This window comes from Podarcis pityusensis (genome assembly GCF_964106645.2).
Source record: "Podarcis pityusensis genome assembly, chromosome: 2".
Classification (NCBI taxonomy): Eukaryota; Metazoa; Chordata; class Lepidosauria; order Squamata; family Lacertidae; genus Podarcis; species Podarcis pityusensis.
In genome coordinates this window covers 75,785,459-75,812,766 of record NC_138029.1, presented here as the reverse complement: position 1 = coordinate 75,812,766, position 27,308 = coordinate 75,785,459, and the positions used below count along the sequence as shown (strand labels likewise).

At 45.8% G+C, this 27,308-nt stretch overlaps 1 protein-coding gene across 3 annotated transcripts; it reads left to right on the top strand.

The window, feature by feature from the left end:
- The first annotated feature begins 73 nt into the window (after positions 1 to 73).
- Positions 74 to 27,308, top strand: LOC308471402 (hyaluronidase-4-like). 3 transcript variants are annotated; one of them, XM_080995387.1, is made up of 5 exons: positions 133 to 219; positions 18,224 to 18,334; positions 21,517 to 22,525; positions 25,065 to 25,154; positions 26,263 to 27,308. In XM_080995387.1, the coding sequence occupies exons 1-5, from the start codon at positions 185 to 187 to the stop codon at positions 26,653 to 26,655; spliced, it is 1,638 nt and encodes a 545-aa protein (XP_080851513.1). In that variant the 5' UTR covers positions 133 to 184; the 3' UTR covers positions 26,656 to 27,308. The 3 variants fall into 3 exon arrangements, with proteins under 3 accessions (XP_080851515.1, XP_080851513.1, XP_080851514.1); XM_080995388.1 differs by lacking the exon at positions 133 to 219 and adding an exon at positions 14,134 to 14,168; XM_080995389.1 differs by lacking the exon at positions 18,224 to 18,334 and having other exon boundaries at positions 74 to 219.

Below are 27,308 nucleotides of genomic sequence, written 5' to 3'. Positions count from 1 at the left end.
CAGAAGCACCAACTTCTGACGACTCCCGGGCGTGAGCAGGCAGGGTTCGCGGCCAGGTGAGGCGGTGGGCGGGGCCGGTGCTGGGTGGGCGGGGCCAGCAGGTGAGGGGCGGTCCTGTGCCCTCCTCCCCCAGGTAAGCGGCGCCGGGGGATCCGGCGGGACTCAGGCAGCGGTCCAGCCCTGGATGCCTGGACGGGGAGAGATGAGGACGCGGCAAAGGTATGTTTGCGTCGCGGCGTTGGGAAGCCCAAGCCGGTCCTCTCTTCTTCCTATCTGTTGGGAGCGGAAACCTCCCCGCTCCCTTCCTCTCTCGAGTTTCTCAGTGACTCCTTTGTTTGCAAAGACTTCGGGCAATACAAATACCAGCGTCCTCTTGGGAGCTGAGTTCAAATCCAGGGGGTTGCTGTTCTACCTGTTGAAATGGGTTTCGGTGGGCTTCGACCGTTGCTTCGTGGTGGGTCAACTTTTTGGAGACCTCTTCCTCTTCCTCCGCCTGCATTTCCACTTCCTTCCTGCCTTCTCCGGGGCTGCTTTTCCCAAGGAGCCCCTTCTCCCCGTTCCCCGGGTCTTTCCCTTCCTGGGGTGTAGATCCAGGTGTGTAGGTCCGCTAGCGCCGCGCCCTTTGACATTTGCATCTCTTAGCCCGAGAGCAGCAACTCCCTTATCGCCTCTCAAGATCGCGGCGACTGAAAGGGGCTGGGGTGAGGGGCGGGAGAGAGAGACGGAGACACGAATGAAGCCCACCCCTCAGTTTGCTTCTGGAATCAACTGGCAAAATCAACGGGGGGGGGGGGGGAGGGCATCGCAGCAACCTGTTGAGTCTCTGCCCTGCCCAGCAACTCCACCCTAGGTATTTATTTCATTATCTGTGCTTGATAGTTGGAGAGATTGCCATTCTATAGAGAAAAAATTCACCCCATCTCTTCTGAATATTGATGGTTCCCCTGACCACAGCACCTGAACCTTGGTGTGTGTGTGTGTTTAAGTCTTGTTTTAGTGAAGACACCCTAAAGCTGTTGGGTAGGCTTTGTATGCTAGATGAATTTCAAACATGTACTGGTTGCCTGTGCATCATGTTGTACCCATTACCGAAATGACCAAGCCTACTCAATAATGTCCTGATTCAGTCAAGCAAGGATGGCCCTTGATGTCCCTTCCAACTCTGCAATTCAGTGATTCTAAGATGGGGTTTACAGGTACCTTCTCTCATCTGGGCACTGGGCAGACCAGACCTCCTTAGCTTCAGCAAAATCGTGACCTCATGTGCCTTGAGCACAGATACCTTGGGGGAAACTTGGATACGTAATACCCATTTCCCTCTCCAAAGTTCCTTCTGTGCCAATCCTTACATGCTGTCCTTGTTCAAGTGTCCTCTCTTAAAATACTTCTGTGGAGATTGCCACATATGTGAGCAAATACTCAAGGAGGAGGGGTGGGGGAAAACCTTCCTAAAAACCCGGCATTTCTTTTCCTTCATTATGCAACCCCCAGGACTGCCGTTGATCTTCCAATCAGATTTTTATTTGCAGTTTACAAAGGGTTTGCAGCAGCTGTGTGGAGCTTGCTGTGTAGAAGACGCTGTGGATGACATCAGCTGAACGATTTGTGGTGGCTTTTGTCATCACTGAGTGCAGGGCATGGAGTGGAACAGTTTGTCTGCCCCAACACACCATGTACAGAGAGAGTGCCCTTTTCAGTGAAGTGCCCAAAGCTGTTCGACATGTGACATCCACAGGTATCTTGAGCTCATGCAGCTGGCCAGGAGCTGCCTGAAAAATGCTACTGCTCTAAGCACAAGGTTCTTATGAGCACAGATGTGCACTAAGGATTGTGGACTGTGGAGTTCATGGAGTGTGCTGGACCAGCTTAGACAAAAGTTCCACTTGATCTCTCAGGCATGGTGATAGCTACAGTCAGTTTCTGTTGGATATGAACTTGCTTGTCTGACTTCTCCCCATGATGATCAAAAACCCTTCCAGTGTGGTGTAGTGGTTAAGAGCGATAGATTCATAATCTGGGGAACCGGGTTCGTGTCTCTGCTCCTCCACATGCAGCTGCTGGGTGACCTTGGGCTAGTCACACTTCTTTGAAGTCTCTCAGCCCCACTCACCTCACAGAGTCTTTGTTGTGGGGGAGGAAGGGAAAGGAGAATGTTAGCCGCTTTGAGACTCCTTCGGGTAGTGATAAAGCGGGATCTCAAATCCAAACTCTTCTATCAACATAAACAGACCTGCCAACATTCTCTCTAGCTCTTTGGGAAATGGGCTGAAACACAAGTTTCACTGGCTAAAAAAGCATTCACTCTAATCTTAGCTATTTATTGCTAGTAGCATTGCCTGGTAGTATACTATAATCAACTGAAAATGGTGAATATAACTGCAACGGTTATGAATGTAGATGGTTATGAACAGAAATGAACCTGCCAAATTGAGCCTTGTTTCCATTTTAGTGCATTGTCAACTGGCAGCAGCTCTCCAGCGTGTTATAGCAGAAAGGTGATTTTGTCCTCAACATTCTCCCAAATTTCTAGCCAAACTACAGACAGAGGCAGGCGCCACATGTGAGCTTCGTGGCTGAGCGGGGATTCAAACAAGGTCCTAGTCTGACACTGTAGCCATGACACCACACTGGCCGCATTAGTGGCCATAGTCTAAGTATTAAACTACATGTGATGGCAGCAGATCATGTACAGACCCCTTTTACTCTGATTCCCCTCCTCAATTTGGGGCAATTTAACCACAGCTGTAGAAGCGGCCCTGCAAACATGCCCCCTTTCTTCCTCTCCCCATATAAACTCTGTGATTGGGGCAAATCCATGTTTTAAACACATGAATCTATTGCTGCCATGTGTACTTTGAGCCTTAACTGCTCTTTTGATCCATAAATACTCCTTAGCGCAGGAATGCAAGCATTCACAGGCATTTTACAATATACAGTATATATAATGTTATAGTCCTTTAACAACCTCGCTAAGCCAGGTTAATGCAAGCAATTTTATCATGAATGAGAACAGGCTTACAATCTGGGTGTGCATCTGTTACTTTTCTTGTATTGGTTTAAGAGAGGAAACAAGTTGACTGTTAGATTTGTCTCCCACAAATTGCTGTACCTGTTCTGTTCTGTGAGTAATGAACACATCATTGTTTATGTTTTAAAAGAAGCCTGAAATGATAAAAATATTTACAACCCGATTAAGAAATTAGTATTTTGGGATATGCTCAAGGAAAAACCTGGTACCTTTTGAGCTTCTGCTGAAAAAATGTTTTGTGCAGTCTTCTGAAATGTAATCGGCCATCTGCCAGATGAGACCCAGACCTGGAAACTGCTAGATAACAGCAAGGCAGGCTGATTGAGCTGAGTGTTTCAACATTTGAGCTTATGAATCCAGCTGTTTAAATCATTGCAGGATTTGTTTAGCTATGAACATGAAATTATGATGTCAGTTTGCTAATCCAGAGTGAGTGCTCTTTCCTGATGCATAACCTAAATATATCTGCATGAATTCGTTTTCTGGAGAAGTAGGCATGCTTAGGAGAGCTTGATATTTAAGGGAAGATCGGTTAGCAGTACCGCCTCAAGCTGGAGAATATTATTTGAAGATTAGTGTCAGCTGCTACCAAGGGCAAAACTAAACTGACTGTAGCAGCATTGTAGTCTTTGCTACATGGGTGGAAATCTACAGCAAATGAATGCTAGGCAGCTATTCCAGACTGAAACCAATTTGACCTGAAATCCAACTGAAATCTGCTGTTGTCATATCTGCTCAGAGTTGCCTCCCCGTTCTGTCCTTTGCCCGGATCCTTTAATGTTCAATGGATTCTATACCGCCTTTTATGGTTTGTTTACTTCCACGCATGTCAAAAGTGCCTTGCAGTGCAATTAGAGATGTCAAAACAGTTCAGAGAATGGGGTTCATTATCGTGGTCTCCTGTGGATGGCTGCCTCTGCAACGAAGCCAAAAGAGGAGGAAGAAAGAAAAGGAGCTGTTGTACAGTACAAGCGCAGCCCATTAATTCCTCCGTGATGGTGCTAGCCAACTGAAATGTGGCCATTTTTCTTAATAGGAAATTTTGAACTGGATGCAGGACACAAAGCTACCTCTTCTAGTTGCTCTTTATATGTGGGATGCTTCACTAGAACCTAGTTGTGATGGAAAAGTTCACTGCAACTAGGGAGTTCTGCATGCGTTCCTTCGCACGTATCCACATTTTCACCTACAGTTGTTAGTCAGCTCAAGTGTTTGGCAAAGCCTTGGGCTGCTTTTCCCCTATCAACTCACAACAGGTTCTCGGGGCTGGATAGGCCAGTCCTAAACCTGTATACACAGCAGGAAGTTGTAATGAGTTCAGTGGGACGAAGTTTCTAGTAAGCATATGGTTAGGATTGCAACTTGACTCTATTGGGTAAGGACAAGGAGAAAAACAGGCTAGCTTGGGCTTGTTTATGGATTAGGGTGAAACTTTCCACTTTCTACTAATCTTGCCTTTCTAAGATAAATTAGAGCCAAACTAGACACGCCACATAGCTCGCCCTTTTACAGTTGGTTTTACAAAATAAATAGCAAGTGTGTTTCCTCTCATTGTGAATGGCAGGTGTAGTTTGTGTGTGTGTGTGTGTGTGTGTGTGTGTGAGAGAGAGAGAGAGAGAGAGGGAGAGAGAGAGAGAGAGAGAGAGAGAGAGAGGGAGAGAGAGAATCTATTGGATCCCATGAATCTTTGATGTGGATGGTTATCCCATTTCTGCAAGGAGGAGCTGCCAACATGTGACAAAACCTCAACAGGAAATGGTCTAACCCTGACAGCAGACTTATTTCGGCTCACACTATATGCAGATCCTTTCTCCCACACCTTGAGGCAAAGACAAAATAGAGGATTGTATTCTCCTCTACGCATTGGGCCAGTAACAAATGAGAGGGCCCTATGGTTGTCATGGATGCCATGAAGTCTCAAGACTGCCCATCTAAGGCAGCCTTGGAGTGAATGTTGAAGACCCACAAGACAAATGTCTTACAGTTCTCCAATATCACAACTGTTACTTGCTAGTACTCTACCAGTTATGTTTAGTCAATGCTTGTTGATGTATATTTTGATACATCAGTGTCGGTGGCTGGTAGGCAGGAGGAAAGGCTTTGCAGAGAACCTTGTATAGTAAAGGATAAATGCATCTCTCTCTCTGTCTCTCCTTTGAAAATTACACATAGAAAGCTTTGGGCTTCTGGTGTTGTTTACTTATTCTCTGGGCCATTTCAAAATAATTTTTTTACCAGGGTGTCCACTGTCCACCTACAATGAAGCCATGTTAGATTGATAGTCAACAGATGTAGGTTCCCTCACACTCTGAGGCTGGCAATACAAGGAGTGGAAGCAAGCAGCAGAGAATCATTCAGGGTCTTTTTGAGCTTTTACTGCAGGAAGCAACTGAGCAAGGGGAAGGTTTCTGGGCACTGCACCAGTGGCAGCCTTAGAACGCACCTGTGCCGACAGCACCAGTTTCCCCGAGGCACAGAAGTCAGTCAGGAATAGCTGCATAGAGAAGAGCTCTCACTTTCAAGTCTCTTCCTACTCCCACCCCACTAAGAACAACTGTGGAGGATTTGGATGAGGGGAAGTACAGGATGTTTCCAATGTCCCCACCAGTTCTCATAAAACCATAACACTTCTTGGTGTGCAGTAGCACCTGGGGCACCTAGCTAATGCCACAGAAACTGTGCCCACAAACAAAGTCACACAGCAAGAAGGTCCAGCGCAGAGGGCCTTCTGGCAGATCCCTCCCTGCGAGAAGTGAGGTTACAGGGAATCAGGCAGAGGGCCTTCTTGGTAGTGGTGTCTGCCCTGTGGAACACCCTCCTATCAGTTGTCAAGGAAAGAAACAACTTTCTGACTTTTAGAATACATCTGAAGGCAGCCCTGTTTAGGGAAGCTGTACACTGTATTGTGTTTTTAATATTCAGTTGGGAGTCACCCAGAGTGGCTGGGGAAACCCAGCCAGATGGGCGGGGTGGAATTGATAAATTACCATTATTATTATTAATAATAACATTACTACTATTATTATTAGTGAATCCCACCCTTCCAATTAACATTTAAAGGTTCTCCCTAGACCTGAAATTTTAGCAGGTTTCTTATCTAGGGTACCTTTCTCATGTCTGCTGTTTTCAGACTAGTTTTCCTCATAACAAAAAAGGAGAACCGATTACTCCTTTTTTTAACTAACCTCAAAACTGTAAACCCCATCCTTGCAGGAAAACCATGGCAGTTATTCACCACCTTGGAAGGGTCTATGATGCCTGAAAACTCCATCAAATTCTGCCAAAAAAAAGTACAGATGTGATGCTGATAATACCAAGGTTACAAGTTTGACTCCCCAATATGGGACAGCTCCCTCCCTCCCTCCCTCTGTGCATCTGAAGAAGGCCAGCTGAGAAAGGAACATGGGAAACAACCCTCAACCTGGGCAAACCTCAAGTTGTTTTACAATCTCTCCCTGCAATTGTGTGAAGGAGATTCCCCAGGCAGCTGCATTTCTAGACATTTATTAGCTAGCATTCTGTATCACAAAGGGAATCATCAGGCACACAAAGGTAGTGGAGATGTCCTTGGTTGCAATCTATTTGGAGGAAATTATTCCATTCTTCCATTCTGCTTTGCATGACTGTGCTCTCCAGGGTGGCCTCTTTTAAGAGTTACTGGCCACAAGAAAGCCCTGTAGTCCTTCCCTTTGGTATTTTTATTTGTCAGGAATCTCTAATCTATGGGAGCTGTGCTCCTTTCCTTCCTGAAGAGAACACCAGTTGCTCCTATTTTGCTGTAGCAGGGCCTGCAAAACAGGGAAGGCTAGTCTTGATTTTTCCCCCATTTAAAAATATTTATTTTATTACTTATTCCTTAAAATGTATACACCGCTTGACTGTTAAAAAGCAGCAACAACCTCAAAGTGGCTTACAAAAATATAAAACCAAAAAAGTTAGGAATTTCCCCCCAGGACATTAAAACATATAAGAAGTTAAAATACTAAAAGCGGATTAAAATTCACATCAGCATTTCTAAGCATCTGGGTAGGCCTGTCTAAACAGGAATGTTTTTTGCTGTACTCCTGATGCTCCATCATCAGGGTCTAATGATGGAGTTCTTGCTATGTTCTGTTCACTTCCCTTGTTTCCCAGCCTGTGTGTGTGTGTAAGACTCTTAACTGAGACATTCTTCTGGTATACACTCATAGAATCACAGAATTGGAAAAGACCATGGGGGTCATCTAGTCCAACCCCCTGCAATACAGAAATCTTTTGCCCAACATGGGGGCTTGAACCTATGACCTTGAGATGAAGAGTCTAGCTAATGCCACATTCACAAGATCCAACCCTTGTACTCTACACAATTAATTAATCTGGAAAAAAGAACTATCCCTGATATTGTATATTCTATCAAAAATTGAATTAAAATCTTGATGAACTTTGAGGTCAACCAAATTCCCAAATATTTAATTTTTTAAACTACTTTTATGCTCGTTTGTTGTTGCATCTTATCTACCATTTCTTTATCCATATTTTTAATTAACATTTTTGTCTTTTTTATATTTAATTTAAAGCCTGCTACTTGTCCAAATTCTTCAATTTCCTCTAATCCTTTCTTAGCACTGACTAACGGTTCTTCTGTTGTTAGTACCAGGTCATCGGCAAAGGCTTTAACTTTATGTTCCTTTCTTCCGACTGCAATTTTTTTAACTTCTTCTGTTTTCCTTATCCTCATCAGGAGGACTTCGAGTACCGATATGAATAGTAGTGGTGACAAAGGACACCCTTCAGGGTCATCAAGTTTTAGGAATAGCTTGTCATGGCTTTGTGTATCACACCTGTAATCTGTATTCCAGCAGCAAAGGAAAACGGCTGTGGAAAAGCTGACAAAGAGCCATCACTTTTTCTTATTTTCCAAAAGCTGGCTGTTATTGCTTATTTTGATCACCACATATTTTCTGATTTCCAGAGATGTCTCCCAACTCTTCAAGAGCCCAGCTGGAAAACTGCATATAATTTGAAATTTGCTAGCCAATCGTTGCCAGAGACAATCAGCTTGATTTTCATTTTGCAACTATATTCTAGAACCATCAGGCTAGAACCTCCTTTGGCTTTACTGAAATGATAGTTAAAGATGGTGGGTACCTGAATGAGGAGGAATTGCTCAGCTGCCAGCTCTGGGTATGGGACAAATGTTAACATTACAGTTTTCAAGTGGTAACCTGCATGTCAGTGCAAAAATCTATCAAGCGCCAGCTCCTCTCCGCTTGGTACATGTTAATGAAAAAGCTGTAGGGGGTATTCCTGCCGCTGAACAACACATTATATGCGTGCCAAGTTAATCAAAGGGAATTGCTTTTGTTCTGATGAAGCTATAAATAAATAACGAATGCACATCTGGCCAAATTTAAATTAGGAATAGTTTTGGATCAAATATAGTTGAGTGCATTTGCCTGGGACTCCTTTGGGATGTCAAGGATTCAGTTAAGGCAGTTTTTATCACGGAGAGCTGGTGAAACGTAAGAAATCGCCTTATACTGTCAGACTGTTGGTCCATTCTCGAGTAAAGGCCAAAGCCCTGAGGTCCACTAATTGGGTGCAAAGCAGTGTATTGAGGAAGGAGGGGGGAATGGCATGACTTGCACTTGGAATTAAGGAGCAGAATGTTCCTGAGCATATGCTCAGGCACGAAATGTGGCCTTAAGAGCAGAGGCGAGCGCACAAATTCATACAAAAATCCACTCCTGCTTCTCCACCCCAAGTCTGATGTCAGCAACCTAATTGGGGAGAGGGGGGAGGAAGCCATTTTGTTCCTGCTGTTGTGAAACCATCCGGCAACAGAAGCCCCTGACGCCCTCCTTGAATTTGCTACCACAAGATGTAGTGATGGCCACCAACTTGGTTTAAAACAAATTCATGGAGAATTAATCAACCACGCATTACAAGTTACGGTGGTTAAATATTGGCTCCCATTACCACTGTCGATATGCCTCTGAATAATGGGGAACGAGAATGGGAGAGGGGCCTATTGCATTCATGGCCGGCTTTTTGTATCTGGATGGGTTACTAGGGTGCCCTAGATGGGCCTTTGGTCTGATCCAACAGAGTCCTTCTTACATTCTTACTTGCCAATCCTACTGTGAACCACCCAGTCAATCCCAATCTATGTTCTACCCACCCCTGACCAGGGCTGCTACTGAACTTCTTTTCTAGCCTTCCTGCCTGAGACTTGTCAATGGAGTGAACCTGGGACATTCAGCATCCAAGACATGTGCCTCTGACCCTGAACTCCGGCCCATTTGCCTACTCTTTGTAAAGCTAAGCGTACTGAGTTAAATCTAAGCTCCCTGATTCAAATTGCACTACAACCGCTAATGATGTGCCAAACCTTGGGGAAAGCATGATCCACAATGCAGGGATGCTGCAAACCTACCTTACAGGTAGGTTGGAAGAATAACTGAGCAAATTTATGCAAAGTGTTTAGATTGCTCCAAAATGTAACATAAACACTAAATATTATCATAATCCATTAGCTAAATGAATCGTACTGTTTGTATAGCAGGTGGTATTTTCCATTGTGTTTTTAAAAGGGGGTAGTGGCGCTATTCCCCCCCCCCTTTTTTTTTATTCCATTGGAGGAAAAGCAGCAGCAGCCCTGGAGTAGTTCTTGGATTCTTGCGGCTTCAAACTGCCTCTGCTGAACTTGTACTGTACATTCCTTCTCTCCCCCACTCCCGCGTCTTCCGCTGTTGAAAATGTTTTGAAGTCTGTTTTGCTTCACGAGAACCGCGAGCAAATCGGGGACCCAAGGGAAAAAACCAAATAGCTACCGTTTCGATCTTGCTGGATTGTGAAACGAACCACAGCAGGTGGGATGGGACTGTATATGCTTCGGGAAATTGCAATTCCCAACGGTTCATGGGGATTCTCATTTAACTCAGCATATTCAAGAGCTGCTTTCGGAGGCAAAGCTTTGGAATGAGCACCGTCCCAGCAGAGCCAAATTATCACCAGCCCTTTAGCCTGAGTCTCGACAGCTGAGGACCAGGGGAAACTGTCTGGTGAAATGAAAGACTTTGGGGTTGGCAGCAACACTTGCTAGCCTCCAGATGTCTGCCTGTCGCTCGCCAGTATTTGTGACAGTCAAGCCATCTGCACCGATAACTGCGAGAACTACAGAAAGACAACAGGAATGCAAAATGTTGACAGATCTCGCACGAGACCTGTGCCATTTAATTGCTGCATGGGATGGAGTTTTGTAGCAGGCCTGGCTTTTCTGCCATAGTTAAGGTAAGAGAAATTACATCTGTCAAAGTTCTCCTTTGTACACAACTGTTAACGGATACAGGAGCCTTATCATATGTAGAATTGGCAACTTAAAGTGTGCCTCCCCACACATCCATAGTGAATCTTCTAACTTGTTAGTATTAATTAGCTGGTTTAAACCAATCAGCCTCACCAACCTAACTGTTTCTGTTTTATAGTCTTGGCCCTAAATTTCTTAATATGGTTCAGGAAAAGAGCTGGTCCAAAGGTCAGATTTTTCTGTCCTTGCGCACTCATTTTAATAACTCTCTTGATTCACCATGTTGCAATCTCTTGTGATTCTTCTGTAGAGTATGACTCCTTGTTTTCTGATCAGAATGACCAAGAAGCCGTTTGGGTCAGGTTTCCCCAATTCTCTCATATGCTAGATATCCTTTGGGACTAGCAAACTGAGCAGGACATATCGCCAAAGTGTTGTTTCAGTTATGCCTACACCTGGGTCCACACCGCACCCACACACTTTTGTCACGCTTGCTTTGTTTTGTTACTTGCCGTTCCAGAACAGACCACTTCCTGTTTTTCCTACATCTGCTGGAGTGGCAAGCTTGGGTTTTTAATTAAAGAGTAAATTTGAACAATTGCACGCATATACCAAACCACCGCTGCACAAGGATTTGCAGAGTATATATGCATGCTTTTGGAGAATAGGCACACCAGGCACACATAAACTGTTTAAGCATAAGGAACTTGCCCTTTTGCATTTCCACTGAAGCGTCGCACAAATACTGATGCCTAATGGGGCTGGCCCTACCATTAGGCAGAGGAAAGCGGCAGCCTTGAGCAGCTGATTTGGGTTGTGTCAGGAAAAGGCAGCAAATTGTCAGCTATTTAATTTATTATGACTGCATTTTTACTGCCAAGGAGGTTGAGAGGCACTTGTGGGATTCTCTGCCTCAGGTGCCAAAATAACTTGGCCCCTCTTTGGTGATGTGAACCTTGACCAGTGGGGAGGGGTTTCCATTTGTTGCTTCACCTCAGGCAGCAAAATGTCATGGGCTGGCCCTGATCACTAGCTGAGATATGAGCTATCCTTCTTTGTGCCAACATGACAGATTGTAGAAAAATCAGCCATTCTGGAAACTCACACTGATCTGTGTAGCAACCTGTGTAACAAGAGAATATTAAACTGAGGGGGAAAGGGGGGGTGGGGGAGACCCAATATTTTAAGGAGGTTTAGAGAAGCATGCTTATGCTCAACTATTTGGTCTGTCAATCTTTCTCTCAGCCTGGTGGTATTTGTTTTACCGATTTCCTGTGTGTAGCCACCAGGTGAAGCAAGGTAGACTAAAATGCTGTGGGTTGCTTTTTGGGTTGCTGTTATGCCTTGAAGAGAGGCAGCAGAGCAGTTAGGTAGCTTTAGACTCTGGACCCTATTGTCTTCCACTCATCCCCTCTGTAAATAGCATGGTATGGTGTATTGATAAACCACCTTTTGGCCCCAAAGAAATATACAATAAAGGTACAATACGTAAAATACATAAATGAAAACCATATAAAATAGCGGTTGTTCTCACTCAGGTTTTTTATGCATTGTATTTTTTTGTATTACTTTGCTATGGTAATGTGTATTACTTCAGAATGTCCTAAGCGAGTCCCACGCTCTGTGTGCTTTATTGGGGGGGGGGGGCTACTCATTCTGCAGAGTGAGGCCCTGGATTTCTGCCCCAGAGTCTCTTGCCCAATAGGCACCACTGCAGGGGAGGGATGCGCCTTTCTTCCTGTTGTGGTGGAGCAAACGTATTATGATTCGTCACTAATGGAGTATAACACCGTGAGATGTGCTGGGAATCTCTGGCAGAGCCGTTTGACCACTCCTCTTCCTCTATGCTGCGCTGTTCTTTCCCTCCAACCAGATGGCACCTGATGCCTCGGGGGACTGGCAATGGGCTAAGGTAGCCTTTAGTCCAAGCGCCGTTTCTCTGATCCAGGCAGCCAGTTGTGAAATATCTGGCCGTTGTTTCCTCCCAGTTTTGCTTCAGTTGCCTACTTGAAATTCGTTGGAAGGTTTGGGCTTGATTCTCACCCTGCACCATTTGGTTCTCCCAGAAATGCGAAGGCATGGAGGCAGTTTTGAAACTGAACTCTGGAAAGACATTCCATTTAAGTAGGTCCCAGGGTCAGAAAGCAATATAAAAGTGGGGTTGTAGTTAGTTTTTGGTGCCAGTCTGGGACATTTTGCTCCCTGAAGCAGAGGGGTCTTCTCCCTCATCCCCACCCCACCAGGGCCAACACTTAAAAATCTATACCTTGGCTTTCTAGAGCAGATTCAGTAGCCTTTCTTGCTCTGCACCTGTGTTTAGGTGTACCTGAGAAGAGCCCTGCGAAGTCAGACAATCAATCTAGTCCTGCATCCCGTTTTGCATGGTGGCCCACCAGATACTACTAGGGATCCCACAAGTAGGGCATGAAGGCGACCTCTCTGGTTACCTAATCCTAACATGTGCAGTAGCTCTGAGAGAATCTACCTCTAGAATATTCCTCCTTTTGGGACCATCCTATGAATGATCTACTGTTTCTGGAGAGGGGAGGGGCAACCAATAAAAGACTGTCTGACACATTCCCAAGACAACCTCATTGCCGTGCAGTAGCAGAAGAGCAGTGTAAGCTTGTTTGGGGGCTCATGAATTCTAGACAAAGATTTCCCTTTAAAAAGCATACGTTCCAGTTCTTATCTTAACTGATCCTGGGACTTAAAGTCTCAGACCTGTTGTCAGAGTTGGCCCACATGAGGCAAGGTGAGGCAATCGCCTAGGGTGGCAGGACCCACAGGGACAGCAGATCCTGATGTAGATCTTTATTTCTTTCTCTGTGGTTTCTGATGTAGATTTCCACTCACCCCTTCTTCCCTGGCAGGGTGTGTGTGTATGTGATTATGTAGTTTGCTTCAGGCTCCAAATGCCTTAGGTCAGGCATTGGTAGATCCCTGAATGTCCGTGGTAGATCACTGGTAAATCACTGGCTCCCCCAAAGCAGCTCAAAAAGTTTGCCCTGCACCCCTAAGAAACTGTGCTCAACAACTTTGACCTGAACCCCAAAAAAGGGGGTTCACTGCCAGTTTGAGTAGATCGCAGTCTCTTGGAAGTTGGCCATTCCTGTAATGCCACCTCTCCAAAGTTTGCAAGTTAAGACGCCGCCTAGCACTCCTGTTCCGAACTGGCAAGCGCAGCCTATTCAATTTGGAACTTTTGAGCGACTGTCTCTCTTGGCAGCCCGCGGGGTCCCTTTGCACATCACAGCTGCTTTGGGGCTGTAAAATGCATCGGAGCAAAGGAAAACCAGGGAGCTACAAAGGGCAAGGCTGCTGCCGTCTGCTCAGAGAGGCTGTGAAGACAGGACAAAAGTGGCTGCCGCTGCCGCTGCCGCCCGTCTTTTCTCACACGGGGTCGAGCGCCGGCGAGCTTTCTGTTTGACTGAATGAGCACACACGGCACTCGAGCACGAGGTTAGCCTGGAGGAGGTGCTCACAATAAACACAGCTGTCCACAGAGCACACAGACATGGGCTGTACCACTGCAGATGCAGGGGAGAGCAGCCACAGGTAGTTCCCCCTCCCTTCCGGGTCCCTTGGTCTAGGGAACCACCTCCTGGGTGTCTCTGAGCACAAAACTGATGTGCAAATGCATCTGGCAGGGATGCAGGCGAGAGGCACTGAGGCACCCTGAGCAGCCTGAGAAAATAGAGGGCTTGGTCCTAGCCAGAGGGGACCCACTGAGGGCGCTGGCTTAGCAGGTGCCCTCATCTTCCCGGTCTGAGCCTGACTCTTAAGAGGCAGACAGAGCACTGGAGGGGCCAGGAGGAGGTGGCTCGGTCCCATGGCTGCAAAACTCTTCAGGTAGGTGCCCCTCCCCCCCCCACATGTTTTCTTTTGTTTGGCTGAGCAGTTGTTTTTGTATTGTTCTTTGGAAAAGAGGTGGGAATTCCATTAGGGCTGCGCTGGAAATTCACCTGTCAGAGCTAGCAGCAGCCAGAGCCTCATCTTTAATCCAACCGCTCACATGGACATTGGGGGGTGGGGGAGGTTTGAAGTCATGAATTGCAGAGATGCAAGTTTGCCACAGGCTCTTTAGTCTTCTGAAAGCCGGCCTTTTAAAATCAGAGTGGGTTCCCATTCTCTTCATACCTAAAAGTGGCTGATGGAATGAAGACACAGAAGGAGATTGGCGAATTAGAGCTTTCTGCTTCTGATGCAAGCAGCCAGGATATCTGAAGCCTTTGGAAAATTGCTGCTTCCTTGCTTTTAAAGTATCTGTACTTTCCCTCTACTCCTATAGTCTAATGTTGGAACATCCAGAAAAGAGAATCTATGTCTCACTTTCTGATCACATTCTTTCTGTGGCTCGTCCTACTGCTTATTTAATGGATAATTGTCATTTGTAGAGCTGCTGGAATTTTATGTGACTTCCTTCCCTTTGAAATGCAATTGTTAAATGACTGAGGTAAAATAGCCTGCCTCTTATTTGCCATGAAATGCATAAGAATGAGAGAGAACAATTCTTACCTACCTACACACACACACACACACACACACACACACGCCTTACTTGCATCTTCCTATAAACAATTTGGTAAACAGCTCCAATTTTTAAAAGCAGTTTTAAATGTTTAAACTGTAGCATTGTTGTGAGTAAATTCCTGTTTTGTAGTGTTAATTTCTCTGCCTTTTACTTCAGAGGGAGACCAGAATCTATGAAAATAAAATACAAATTTCACAGGACCCTCATTTACAGACATGGAGATGCTTAGCGTTACTTAAGTGTGCCTCCCCTCACTTTCATGGAATTCAATGCATCCCTTGCTTAAAACATTGATAATTGAATATTCGTTATTTATATTCTTGCAAGCCCAGAAAATGCTGACAACGTGTGAAGAATAAATAGAATGTGATGGTGGTGAGAGGAGCAAACCGAGAAAGAAAGCAAAATGTTTTCAAAGGCATCAAATATATCTTGTTTTTTCTTTATTCTTTGCATTACACCAGTGATCCTGCTCTGTTTGACATGTGTGGTTGCATGAGTCCTTAACCTTTGCTGGACCATGTCCTAATTTATTCTTTAGTAAGCAATTTCAAAGCACTCATCTGGCAGGCAGGATGCTACCCTAGCACGGGGGGGGGGGCGTTGTTTTTGTTTTTCTTACAAAGTTTCTTCACAAAGTTTTCATACCGTTCAGATGTTAACATTTTTGCTATATTCTACACCTGAGAATACTTACTGTTACCTAGTTTTCAGCATGATGCTCTCGTATTTTCAGGCACAAATGCAATATTAATTCTTTTAAAAGGATGGCTGAGGGCAATGTCCGATGAGCTAAGAGCTTTATGGAATATGGGATCATGCAGGAGGCAGTCTTCTGTATCTGTCATAGTGTCTCCAGAAACTCCACCTGGATTTACAGCTTAAAGAATCAATAGCTGCCCCGAGAGCATTGATGCTACCATTCTCTAAAGAGCAACTGATGCTGAACACACATCCTCCTATATATCATTGTATGGGATCCACTTAACAGCCATCAGAACTAAGTGCCTCAACACGAGACCCCTGAGGGTCAGTGGACCCACGCAGAATTGGCAGGAATAGTTACCGGTAATGGCCATTGTGGCAGAGCAATTATTATGACAACCTGTAGGTTGTGTTGTAACTGTAAACTTGGCCCAGGAAGTTACATTAGCACAAAAGGCTGGTTTGCTGCTATGGCACCAGTAACACAATTGCCATTCCATCACAAGGCCTCTTATTTTTCTCAGAATAAATTTTCTCATTAATTTGTTTGAAAGGGGAGAGTTGGCACAGGCCAGGATTTAGGGATGACTTCACTGTAGACTCCTGCAACAATGGTTTTGGCACAGCCCTATGCACGTTTTGTAGAATAGCAATTTTATAATTAACGATGATTGGCATGGGAACTTTCGCCTCGAGATGGAAGTGCGCATGATGCTGAAACTGTCAATTGAAGGCGCATGTTTGTGCAAAACCTTAAAACAGCTGGTGTGGGGGACGCGCCAGGATTACAGCATGGTGGGCTCTATCCATGACCACCATCTCCAGTTCTATGATCCGAATGAAGGTTCTTCCTCTCCCCCAGGCTGCTGTTAGTCCCAGAAAAGTGTTCCCATGGGCGCCACTTCTGTTACACTGGGAGCAAGTCCTTCTGGCTGCTCTTGTAACTGCACACAGAGAAGGGGCCACGGCTCAGTGGTGGAACATCTGCTTTCTGTGCTGAAGGTCTCCGGTTCAGTTCCCATCAACTCCACATAAGACTTGGGACTCAGCTATACAGCTGCAAATAAGTTGGTGTGAATATGTTGTAAAGTGCAATATACAAATGTGACACAAGATGGCGACCATGAGCTATGCCAAATTCAATGTATTTTTCAAAACGTGTTGTTTTTTTAAAGCATTTTCACAGCATTTTTTATATGTGTGTAGGTTCCACCTTGGAAGTACACAAGTAATCCGTCTCTTACAAGACAGGGAAACTAAAACTTTTCATGTGAACCCCCCTGACCCCCTTTTCTGGTTCTTTCACTTTCCTGTAGCAAAGTCTTATCTTTGGCTTGCAATTACATGCCTCTAGTCTCTTTCATGATCCATTTCTGCAACAGGAATTGAGTGGTCCAGGAAGAGGTGATGGGCTTGGCAGTGGAGGCATTACCAACCCTTTCCTTTTGGCATGTTTCTGCAGTGGCATTTCAAGCCGCGATGCTGCTTTTAACTCATTTATATTGTCACATTATCATTTAAACCTCTGTTGATTTACAAATAAATATCACAACTATGCAGCAGTGTGGTTATTGCTGGCTCTCTGGAACAAGCACACCAAGATTAGTCTATGTTAAAATTTTCCCCTAAATTAAGCCAGGTTATCAAACAAATGCAATTCTGTCTGCCCTCTCCAGTAAAGATCCCAAGAGTAGCATCACAAATCCATCCCCTCCCCGAATACCTGTTTACCCATGTAAGACATATGAACATGCATATGTATGCATTGGCACACTAGGGAGCACCATGTTATCCTGTTTATCGCTCTGCCACAAAGTTGCCTGGCATCCTTCCAGCAGCCTTCTCAGAACTTAAGTGAGCTGGCATCTACAGTAGCAAGAGCATGAATTACGAGCAGGAAATCTCCTTAAGCTCTGAGCTCACTGGGTGGCCTTAGGCATGCCCTCCTCTCAGTCTTCGCTTTCAATCTGCGAAATGGGGATAATAATGCCAGCACTTACAGGGGCGCTATAAGGATTACTGAGATACATGAGAAGCACTTTGAACATTTCAGGGGGGAAAGCACTATAATTAAACATTAGTGCATTATTAAATAAAATTGGTGCATGGGATTGAATCACATACGCTACCCTGGTTAGGAGAAGAAACTAGCTGGCAAGTATTTAAATGCTGTTTTCATGGCTTCCCTGGAGTAGATCCCTCTGGTAGATCCCTCACTGTTTAGGAACACTCCTGAGATGTAAATTATGTCTTGGGAGTCAAGTGGGTGAATTGCTATGTCATTGAGACCGAAGGCTAGGTAGTATTTAATTATAGTTTGTTCTCCATCCCCACTGCTTAGAGAGGAGGAGGGAAGTCTTTCTTCTGGGAACAAACTCCACCCCCCTCCCTCCCATACAATCTGCTGCACTGAGAGCTTTGACTCTCCAGAAGGAAATCTTAGCTCTGTATCCAGTGTTGCCATTTAATCTTCCCTGGAGGTCTAGTTAGTGCTTCTGAAGCTTGGGTTCAGATAAAAGCAACTTCTCCTTTACAGCTTGGGGGGGGAAGCTTATTCTGCTCCTGGGTTGCTTGGTGAAAGTGGTGCTGCTGTCCTTAAACAGAGGGCAGCATGGCACACTACGTTGGCGCTGCTTCGAGCTTGTGATTTTTGTTGATTTCACTGTAGATCCAGGGGCTGGAGAGATGCTGAGTGGCTTATAGGATTTATCTGGGAGATCAAAACCACAGACAGAAGCAGGAAAAAAGAAGGCCCATTTACAGGCACCCTGCTCCCCAAGTAAGTTAATTGGTGGTTTGGCTATTGCTTCCTATTTTCTAGTCATCTTCTCTGAAAAAGCCACTAAACTCCCATTATGATTGCTTTTTTGGCATTTCCCCTTCTAAATATGCAAATACACCTTCAGGGCCTTTTCAGGTCTGGATGAAAGATCTGCTGGAGATTATGGGAAGAATAAATAGGGAGGAGACAGGAAGAGGAAAAGAAGGTTTTGATTTTTCCTTCCAGGCACTATGGCATCATCACTTTTCATCCTGCCTTTCCTCCTCCTTTACAACAACCCTGTGGAGTAGCACTCAGGGATGAGGAATGGCCACATGGCTAGCTCAGCAGTCAGGTGGGATGTGAACCGGGACCTCCCTGTACCGGGACCTCCTTGCATTACCATCACCACTGCCTTTGATTTCTCTGTGCCACCTTCCCAGCCTCCCTCCCTGCGTCCTCTGCCCATGTGCAGAGCACGCTCCGCTGGCTCCTACCCACCCAGAGGCCTCTTTCTAGCCTTCATTCTGGTTGATATTCTGCCCCCCCCCCCCAGTTCCTCAATAAGCCTCTGATTCCCCGCTCTGCAAAAGCTCACATGGAGGCACTTTGTTCCTCGCCCCGATCTTATCAAATGTTACGAACTTTCTGGCTTTCACACTGCATCTACCCTGCCAGATTATACAAGGTTTTCTGAGAGCTCTGGACATTAGTGGGTAATGCATTTGACTAAGAAGCGCTTCACCTCCAGGGAAATACTAGGCTTTAATGCAGGTCAGCAATGATTGAACGCTGTAATCATCAGATGTCTGCTCTGTGGCCTATGCAGAATGAGGTTAATGTGACTACTCAGTTCCTGGTGGAATTGGCCTCACTGAGCTGGGAGCATGAGAAGGGGAGAACGGGATGCTTGCAGTGGTAGAAGGGGGAGGGAGCACCTTGAATGTGCCAACAACAAACTGGAGCTTCTGGGGCCTTCGATTCAGAATGTATATCCATGTTATTTTATAAACCCAAACGTTGCACCAGGGTTTTGTTTTGTTTTTTGTTTTAAATCAATGGATTAAATTATAAACTGGGCTAGGGAACCTGTGCCCTCTAGGTCAGACTCCAAAGGTGGTTGTTGGACTCAAGCTCCCATCATCCCTGACCACTAGTCATGCTGGCTGGGGCTGATGGGAGCTGGAGTCTTGCTAATGCAGGTTCCCCATCCCTGTTTTAAACAGAGAAAACTGCTAATGACAAAATGGACAAGGCTATAGCGACACAGCAAAGCGAAGCCACCATTTACCCTACACTTGGATAAATAGCACTGGGAGCAGATTTGTGACCCTGGAGCTGGGCGGCCTCTAAGGAGTAGCAGCAGCAGCAGCAGCAGCTCTCCTTCCCTCCCTCATGTATGCTGCAAATTGAATTACTCTGCAAATTACGTAGCTTGAGGGAAACCTCTTGCAGCCGGGCAATTAACAAAAAGGCAGCTTTCCTTTCAGACCTGATTTGGAGAGAATGGAGCCCTTAAAAAGCCACCACTCACCCATTGTCCTGAGCTTGCCTACCCAGTCTGCTTTTGACCCCTGACCCCTGGGATGTCAGACAAAAACAAGGGAAGGGGCAAGGTTGTGCTTTTTGCAGCTGGAGTCTTCGGCGGCTCTGTGATGCTCACAAGCGAAAGGAAGGACTTTCTGACGGCAAGAGCTGTTTGCCGGTGGAACAGACTCCCACAAGGGGTGGTCAGGCTCCCCTTCCTTGGAGGTTTGCATTCACTGCCTTCCAACTCTACAGTTCTATGATTGTAATGTGGCTGTCGGATGAAAACATCTATGATAAAGAAGGCTTTACATATATAGCACTAGTTAGTGAGGCAGGAGGCAGGGTGGCCAACAGTAGGCTGAGCCAGGGCCAAAGACAGGCAGAGCAAACTAATTCTAATTTTGCCCCATCTTCCTCTGTCTGGGTTCTAAGAGCAAGGAGGTTGCTGGCAGCCAGAGTCAACCATTAGACTGTTTGTAAATAAGGAGGCAGGCAGCGGTTAAGTGTGGTGGGGCAGTGCCTCACTTGCCCTAATGGATCAGCCTTGGGATGACTGGGGAGCAGTCACACTCTGTGCAGTGTTAGAAACTCAGTTGCGCTAAATGGCACCTTAAACTTAGGTTGCGATTGTCTGTTTGCCAGGGGGTTGGACTCTATATGACCCTTCCAATGCTACAGTTCTACGATTCTATGATCTCAACTACTTTGCTTGACTGTATCTTGCTCTTACAACAGTTCATTTGTCCCCAATATGCAAGAAGGAGAAAGACACACACGGTGGAAATGGAAATAGTATTAACTGTGGGCTAAGGCAGAAGTTTTTAAACTGTGATCTGAGTTCCATTTGGGTGACTTGTGGAAAGGCTGCAACGCAGTCAAATATATCTGCATTCAGCCCTGCACTGACTTTGCTTGATGGGATGATGGAGGACTAAGATGCCCAGCAAAGGGTTCATGGTTTGCACAGAAGAACAAGATGCTTGTCTTTTGCTGCACACAAGTTAGCTGGCTTGATGGAGATGTCAATTGCCAACCTGGTGTCCAGAAATCTCCACGTAGATTTCTGCAACTGGGCCTGCAATTGTGGGGAAATTAAACTCCCATTTACAGAGTTATGTGGAAGACAGCCTGGGGCGTTTGATCCTTTAATCACTTTGCTTTCCCCCAAAACTATCCAAGACACGCTCTTTTAAAGTTTAAACAACATAACTTGTACTTAATGTACTTGCAACTTGCAAACTAAAATACACAACACAGGTAGGTGTTAACCTACATTGCTAATACATCTTACATATAAATACTGTTACTGACTAACTCTGAGACAGACAGCAGCACAACAACAGTTCAGCTGCTCTCACATGAAAGACTAACTGCCATAACTGTACCAACTGAAATAACTGCCTCGGGGTGTGTGACAGTACAGATTTCTATAGCCCTTGTGAGCATTAACCCGTTTACTTAGCATTTTGGGTGCTTCCATCCCACAAATTGGACCCGCGGCAGTAGCAAAGTGCGCCTGGGGACTTCCGAACATTGCTGCATGGGGAAACTGATTTGTTAGCTGTTAACCGAAGTTCCAGATTGGAATACGGTTGGGTTTGTTTTAGAATACCTGGCCAGTAAGCATCATGCTCATGTAACTCTTGACGGGCCTCTTGTCTTTCCTGCAGCATTGCATGCGACACAGCACCCTCGTGCTCAGCCGGGCCACCCGTGTGGGCATCCGCACCCTTGAGGCTGTGCCAGCCCTTCAGCCGCCATGCCCTCCTGCTGCTCCTGCTCTTGTTCCCAGACCTGCCTGTGGCGTCTCCCAACCTGAAGCCGTCCTTGCCTCCCATTGTCCAAGAGAGCCCCTTTCTGGTGGCCTGGAATGCGCCAACCGCCCGGTGCTCGGCTGCCTACGGGGTGCCCCTCCGCTTGGACTCCTACAGCATCCTGGCGAATGCTCAGGAAGCCTTTGTGGGCAGCAACGTCACAATCTTCTACTACGACCAGCTGGGCTTGTATCCCTACTACTTGAACACAACGGTGCCGCCCACTGCCGTCAACGGCGGCTGCCCTCAGAACGCCAGCCTGACAAGGCACTTGGAGCAGATGGAGAGCGACCTGACGGCAGCCATGCCCTCCAGCTCCTTTGCGGGCCTCTCTGTGATAGACTGGGAAAACTGGAGGCCCCAGTGGGTCAGGAACTGGGACAAGAAAAACGTCTATCGGAACATGTCTGTCCAGCTCGTCAGGCAAAAGAATCGCCATTTGTCGGACGCCCAGGCCGAAATGCAGGCTAAGTGGGAATTTGAGACGGCCGCCCAGGAATTCATGTCTAAGACCCTGCAGCTGGCCCGCTCTCTCCGCCCCCAGGGCTGGTGGGGCTACTACCTCTTCCCAGAGTGCTACAACTACCACTATTTGGATAGTTTTGAGAACTTCACAGGGCACTGCCCTCCGCTGGAAGTGCAGCGCAACAACGAGCTGATCTGGCTCTGGGAGAACAGCAAAGCCCTCTACCCTTCCATCTACATGGAGGAGGCGCTGAGGACCTCTCCGCAAGGGAAGAAGTTTGTGTGGGCCAAAGTGGGGGAAGCCCTGAGAGTGGCGGAGCTGCCTTCTGTTCAACATTCCCTCCCTGTCTTTGTGTATGCCAGGCCGTTCTACACCTACACGCTGAAGGAGTTGTCTCAGGTGAGATACTTGCCCTCTTCCCCGCCCTTGCTCCTAAACTGCACACGTGTGTGTGTGTGTGTAGTGTCCATGCTTTGAGGCCCAGTAGATTTACTGCTCAGCAAGGTTGCTAACACGTCTGAGTCTTAGTTAGAGCTCTTGATCAATGGTAGCCAATGAAGAAAGCAGCCTTGTGGCAAAGAGGAATGGAAAAGAGATAAGGTGTTAGTTGATTTCTGAGTTTATCTCAGGACTGTGTGAGTTGCCACCAACTTCACTCCTGGCCATGGTGATGCAACCAAATAGAGGGTGAGAGGGCTATTGGGAGAGACCTTTGGATTAAAACACAATATTTATTGCAAACATTTCAATACCCTCTTCATCTAAAGTGACTCCACGATGAATGGCATCCTTTTTTTTAAATGTAACTATTACGAGGGGTTGGAAGAGATGACACTTCCAATACACACACACACACACCACATTCTTCCTTCACAATGTGAACATCCCTTCTCAACATACACTATTAAATCTGATACACATGGCACTAATGTTGAACATTTAATACCTGCACGCAGATTTCACACCACTTTACTGGCCATGCTTGCCGTGGTTTTCTTCCCCTCCAACTAAGTTCCAATTAAGTGTGTCTGCGTGAGCAATTCTCAAATATTTTGGGCCCTGTGGCAGGAGTAGAGATCCATTAGGAATCTTGATTTTCTATGGTGGTGTAATACTCAGTCATAAAAATGTTTAAAATGTGTGTGTGTGTGCTGTGTTGGGAAATGCCATTCCATCTCTCTTCAGGACTGGAAATTTTACTGTTTTACAGGATAACAAAAACTGCTTCTGTTGCACAGAAAGTGAAATGGATTAGGTTTATGGTTTGACAATAAACTTTCTCCTACTCATGCTCCATGAAAACACACACACACACACACACACACACACACACACACACACACACCAGTCTTCCCTTACACTGTGCAGTGTCATTTGCATCAAGTGAGACTGATATTCCTGTCTAGTCATTTGAGCATCAGCAGTGGCCGTACAGTGGTGCCTCGCAAGACAAAAAGAATCCGTTCCGCGAGTCTCTTCGTCTTGTGGGTTTTTTCGTCTTGCGAAGCAAGCCCATTAGCGGTTTAGCGGATTAGCGCTACAGTATTAGCGGCTTAGCGGATCAGCTGATAAGTGGCTTAGCGATCAGCTGTTAAGCAGCTTAACGGATCAGCTGATAAGCGGCTTAGCGATCAGCTGTTAAGCGGCTTAGCGGATCAGCTGATAAGCAGCTTAGTGGCTTAACGGATCAGCTCTTAAGCGGCTTAGCGGATCAGCTGATAAGCGGCTTAGCGATCAGCTGTTAAGCGGCTTAGCGGATCAGCTGATAAGCGGCTTAGCGATCAGCTGTTAAGCGGCTTAGCGGCTTGGGAAAAAGGGGGGGGAGGGAAAAAAACCCGCAGGAACTCGCAAGACATTTTCGTCTTGCGAAGCAAGCACATAGGAAATTTGTTTTGCGAAGCACCTCCAAAACGGAAAACCCTTTCGTCTAGCGGGTTTTCCGTCTTGCGAGGCATTTGTCTTGGGGGGCACCACTGTATTGGGCTGTATACAATGGTGCCATTCTGCTCATGCAACAGGCTTCTGTTTGCTCAATCGAACTTCCTTCTCCTTTCCTCTGCAGCCCCCGTGCACAATCAAAATCCACCCAGAGGACCTTCCAGAGCATTTGGGGGGGGCACGTGCAGCGAGAAGATAGGATGTCCTATTGTGTTGAGCAGAGTCCCATTATTGCAGCACTGGACACAATCCACAGCTTGGGTGTTTGTTCTTGACTATAGCAGGAATAGAGGATATCCAAACTGCGAGCGAATATCAGATTCCTGGTGGTCTTTGCTTTTAATTCAAAAGGAGATGCGATCCAGAAGTTGCCAGCAACTCGCCTCTCCATGGGGGCAGTACCAAAGAGAAGGCAGCAGTGGAACATGGTGCCCTTGCTAAAGCTTTAGTGAATAGTTGGGAATTGCTACCAATACTCTTGGCCCTCCTTTCCCAGCCCTTGCTGCCTGTACTGACCACTTCTGAAAAACATGCATTAGAGGGCTTGATTTCATACAAGTAGTGTGTGAATTGCCTGTAAGTTTGTCGCCCTCATGGTTGAACAAAGAGAAATACTGGTAAATGTCTTGAAGCAGGGTGGCTAACCTGGACCTGGCCCCTCCAGATCTTATTGGATTACAACTCTCATTGTACTGACCACTGGCCATGCAGGCTGGAGTTGAAGTCCAACAATATCTAGAAGGCTTTGTCCCAAAGCTTCAGAACGAGAAGTCAAACCCGGATTCGTAACTGTGTTTATTCAGTTGAGCATCATGATTTATACTCATGTAGAAGCTCCCTTTCTTTATAAGCCAACTGACTCAGATCTTTGTATGTATGGGGAACAGTTCTATGAGAAACGTTATACCAAATATATTCTGGTGCCCGACGTCCACCAAAAACGGCTTAGGCATTTACCGTAAACTTGCAAATTAATGTGTGCTGGTTTCTGTTGTTCTAGACAGACTTGGTGCACACCATTGGGCAGGCTGCAGCCATGGGGGCTCACGGCATTGTACTCTGGGGAGACGCAGAGTATTCTCGCAACCGGGTAATTTTAATAGCAGGCCTTGAGGCTGCTTTTCTTACTCATTCTTTTCTTTCATCTCTCTTGTTTATTGTTCAGCATCAGGTGATGGGCAAAGGGAGGAAGCAGAGGTTCTACTTTGTATACTGGCTACTTAAAAGACTAGCAGAGAGTACCATGGGGTATTTAAAATGTTCTAACTTCACACAGCGCTGCTTGCTCTTCTATATGCACATCTGCAGATACACAAATTCCTTGCATGTTAAAAAAAAATGTCAGGGAGAAGGTTTCTAGACTAGTCTTTTCCTTGACATCCTAGCTCCTGATATGCAAGGGGTATTTAAAAACAACAACAACCCTTTTCCTACAGTCTGAAATGCTGCACCCCGATACAGATTTGCCACTGTCATGAGAACTTTTGGCCTAGACATTGGTATGCAGCCAGTGTTCAGGTGCTATATTTAAGTTACAGAATGAACTACAAAACCTCTCCTGTAACAGACCCTCCTGTGTAATGCTAAGGGAATAATTTTAAGGCAGAATCAACCCCTTTGTGAGGATTTTGTGGCCTCGGTCCTGTATACCCGAAGGAGCGTTGCGCCCCCCCCCCCGCATTGTTCAGCCTGGACACTGAGATCCAGCACCGAGGGCCTTTTGGCGGTTCCCTCATTGCCAGAAGTGAGGTTACAAGGAACCAGGCAGAGGCCTTCTCGGTAGTGGCGTCTGCCCTGTGGAACGCCCTCCCATCAGATGTCAAAGAAATAAGCAACTATCCTACTTTTAAAAGACATCTGAAGCCAGCCCTGTTTAGGGAAGTTTTTAATATTTAATGCTGTATTGTTTTTAATATTCGATTGGGAGCCGCCCAGAGTGGCTGGGGAAACTCAGCCAGATGGGCAGGGTATAAATAATACATTATTATTATTATTATTATTATTATTATTATTATTCAATTCCACAGGACCCCAGCCTCAATTAGGACATTTTAAGTGCTAGTCAAATAGGAATAAACAAGTCCCCAATGCAATTAAATTCCAGTATTTTCTAATAGATTTATTTAGTTTTGCATCACAGACTTTCTCTGGCATTTGTAGCTCTTTGTTAACTCTTGTAATAACTGTTTCCCTCACAGACCAACTGCTTAAAGATTCAGGACTACCTGAATAGCACTTTAGGCCCTTATATTGTCAACGTGACCACGGCGACCAAACTTTGCAGCCAGAAGATCTGCAACAGCCATGGCCGCTGCGTTCGCCGATGGATGGACTCGGACAGCTACTTGCACCTCAGCCCTGACACCTTCCAGATCCAAACAGTAGCAGAGGGCAACCAAACCCGAGTGCTGGTGAGGGGGCAATTGAGACGTTGGCAGGAGGACAAAATGAGAGAAGAGTTTGTGTGTCACTGTTACCAGGGCTGGAATGGAGAGCGCTGCTCTGCCCGGGGGCGGGGCTTCTGGCTGCGAACAAGTGATTGGTTAATTCTTGGGGTGCTCCTGTCCACACTGTGGGGGTGTTGTTTGTGAGCCATTTGGACCAGTTGTGATACATGTGGATTTTTTGTGTGAAGCCCACAGGGGTGAAGTGGATCCCATGACTCTCTGCATATTGGTGAGAAGGGAAGACCAAGACAAGCATGGTTTTTGGTGACAAAGGTGTTGTGAAGTGATCTGTGGCTCCCACTGATGTTCCTTCTCCTTGTTGTGTTTCTCTGGAAAAGTGAGCACATATGGATTTTACCCTCCAACAACTTCCATGACCTATGCAGGATTCTATTCTTCCAACACACTGAAGATTTTCTTTTAAAGTTTTGTAATTCTCTTCACCAGCATAGCTGCAGCTTTAATATTCAGCATTGCATATTTTCCTAAACTGTGACAAGAACAGTGGTTTTCTAATTGTTTTTTTAAAAAAACAAAAGTTAATTCAGTCAGGATCTGATATTTATAACAGTTAAATAATGGCACAGTCACCTTTAACAGCACTGTACTGTATTTAAGCAGATTATTTATACAGAAGAAATTTCCTACTTGAACCAGATAGGAGTCCTCCAAATGTGATTGGTACTGTTTAACTGATGTGTGTCTGTCTGATGTGCGTTTGTATACGTCAAGCTACCTCTCTTATTAAGCGGGGGCAAGATTAAAAAAACTTTTTAAAGTAAATATTTTTCATGTGA

Coding starts and splice junctions, on each gene's coding strand:
- LOC308471402 (XM_080995387.1), top strand. CDS start 185: ATGCCTGGACGGGGAGAGATGAGGACGCGGCAAAG. Junction 220..18,223: donor GAGATGAGGACGCGGCAAAG/GTATGTTTGCGT, acceptor ATTTCACTGTAG/ATCCAGGGGCTGGAGAGATG. Junction 18,335..21,516: donor ACAGGCACCCTGCTCCCCAA/GTAAGTTAATTG, acceptor TCTTTCCTGCAG/CATTGCATGCGACACAGCAC.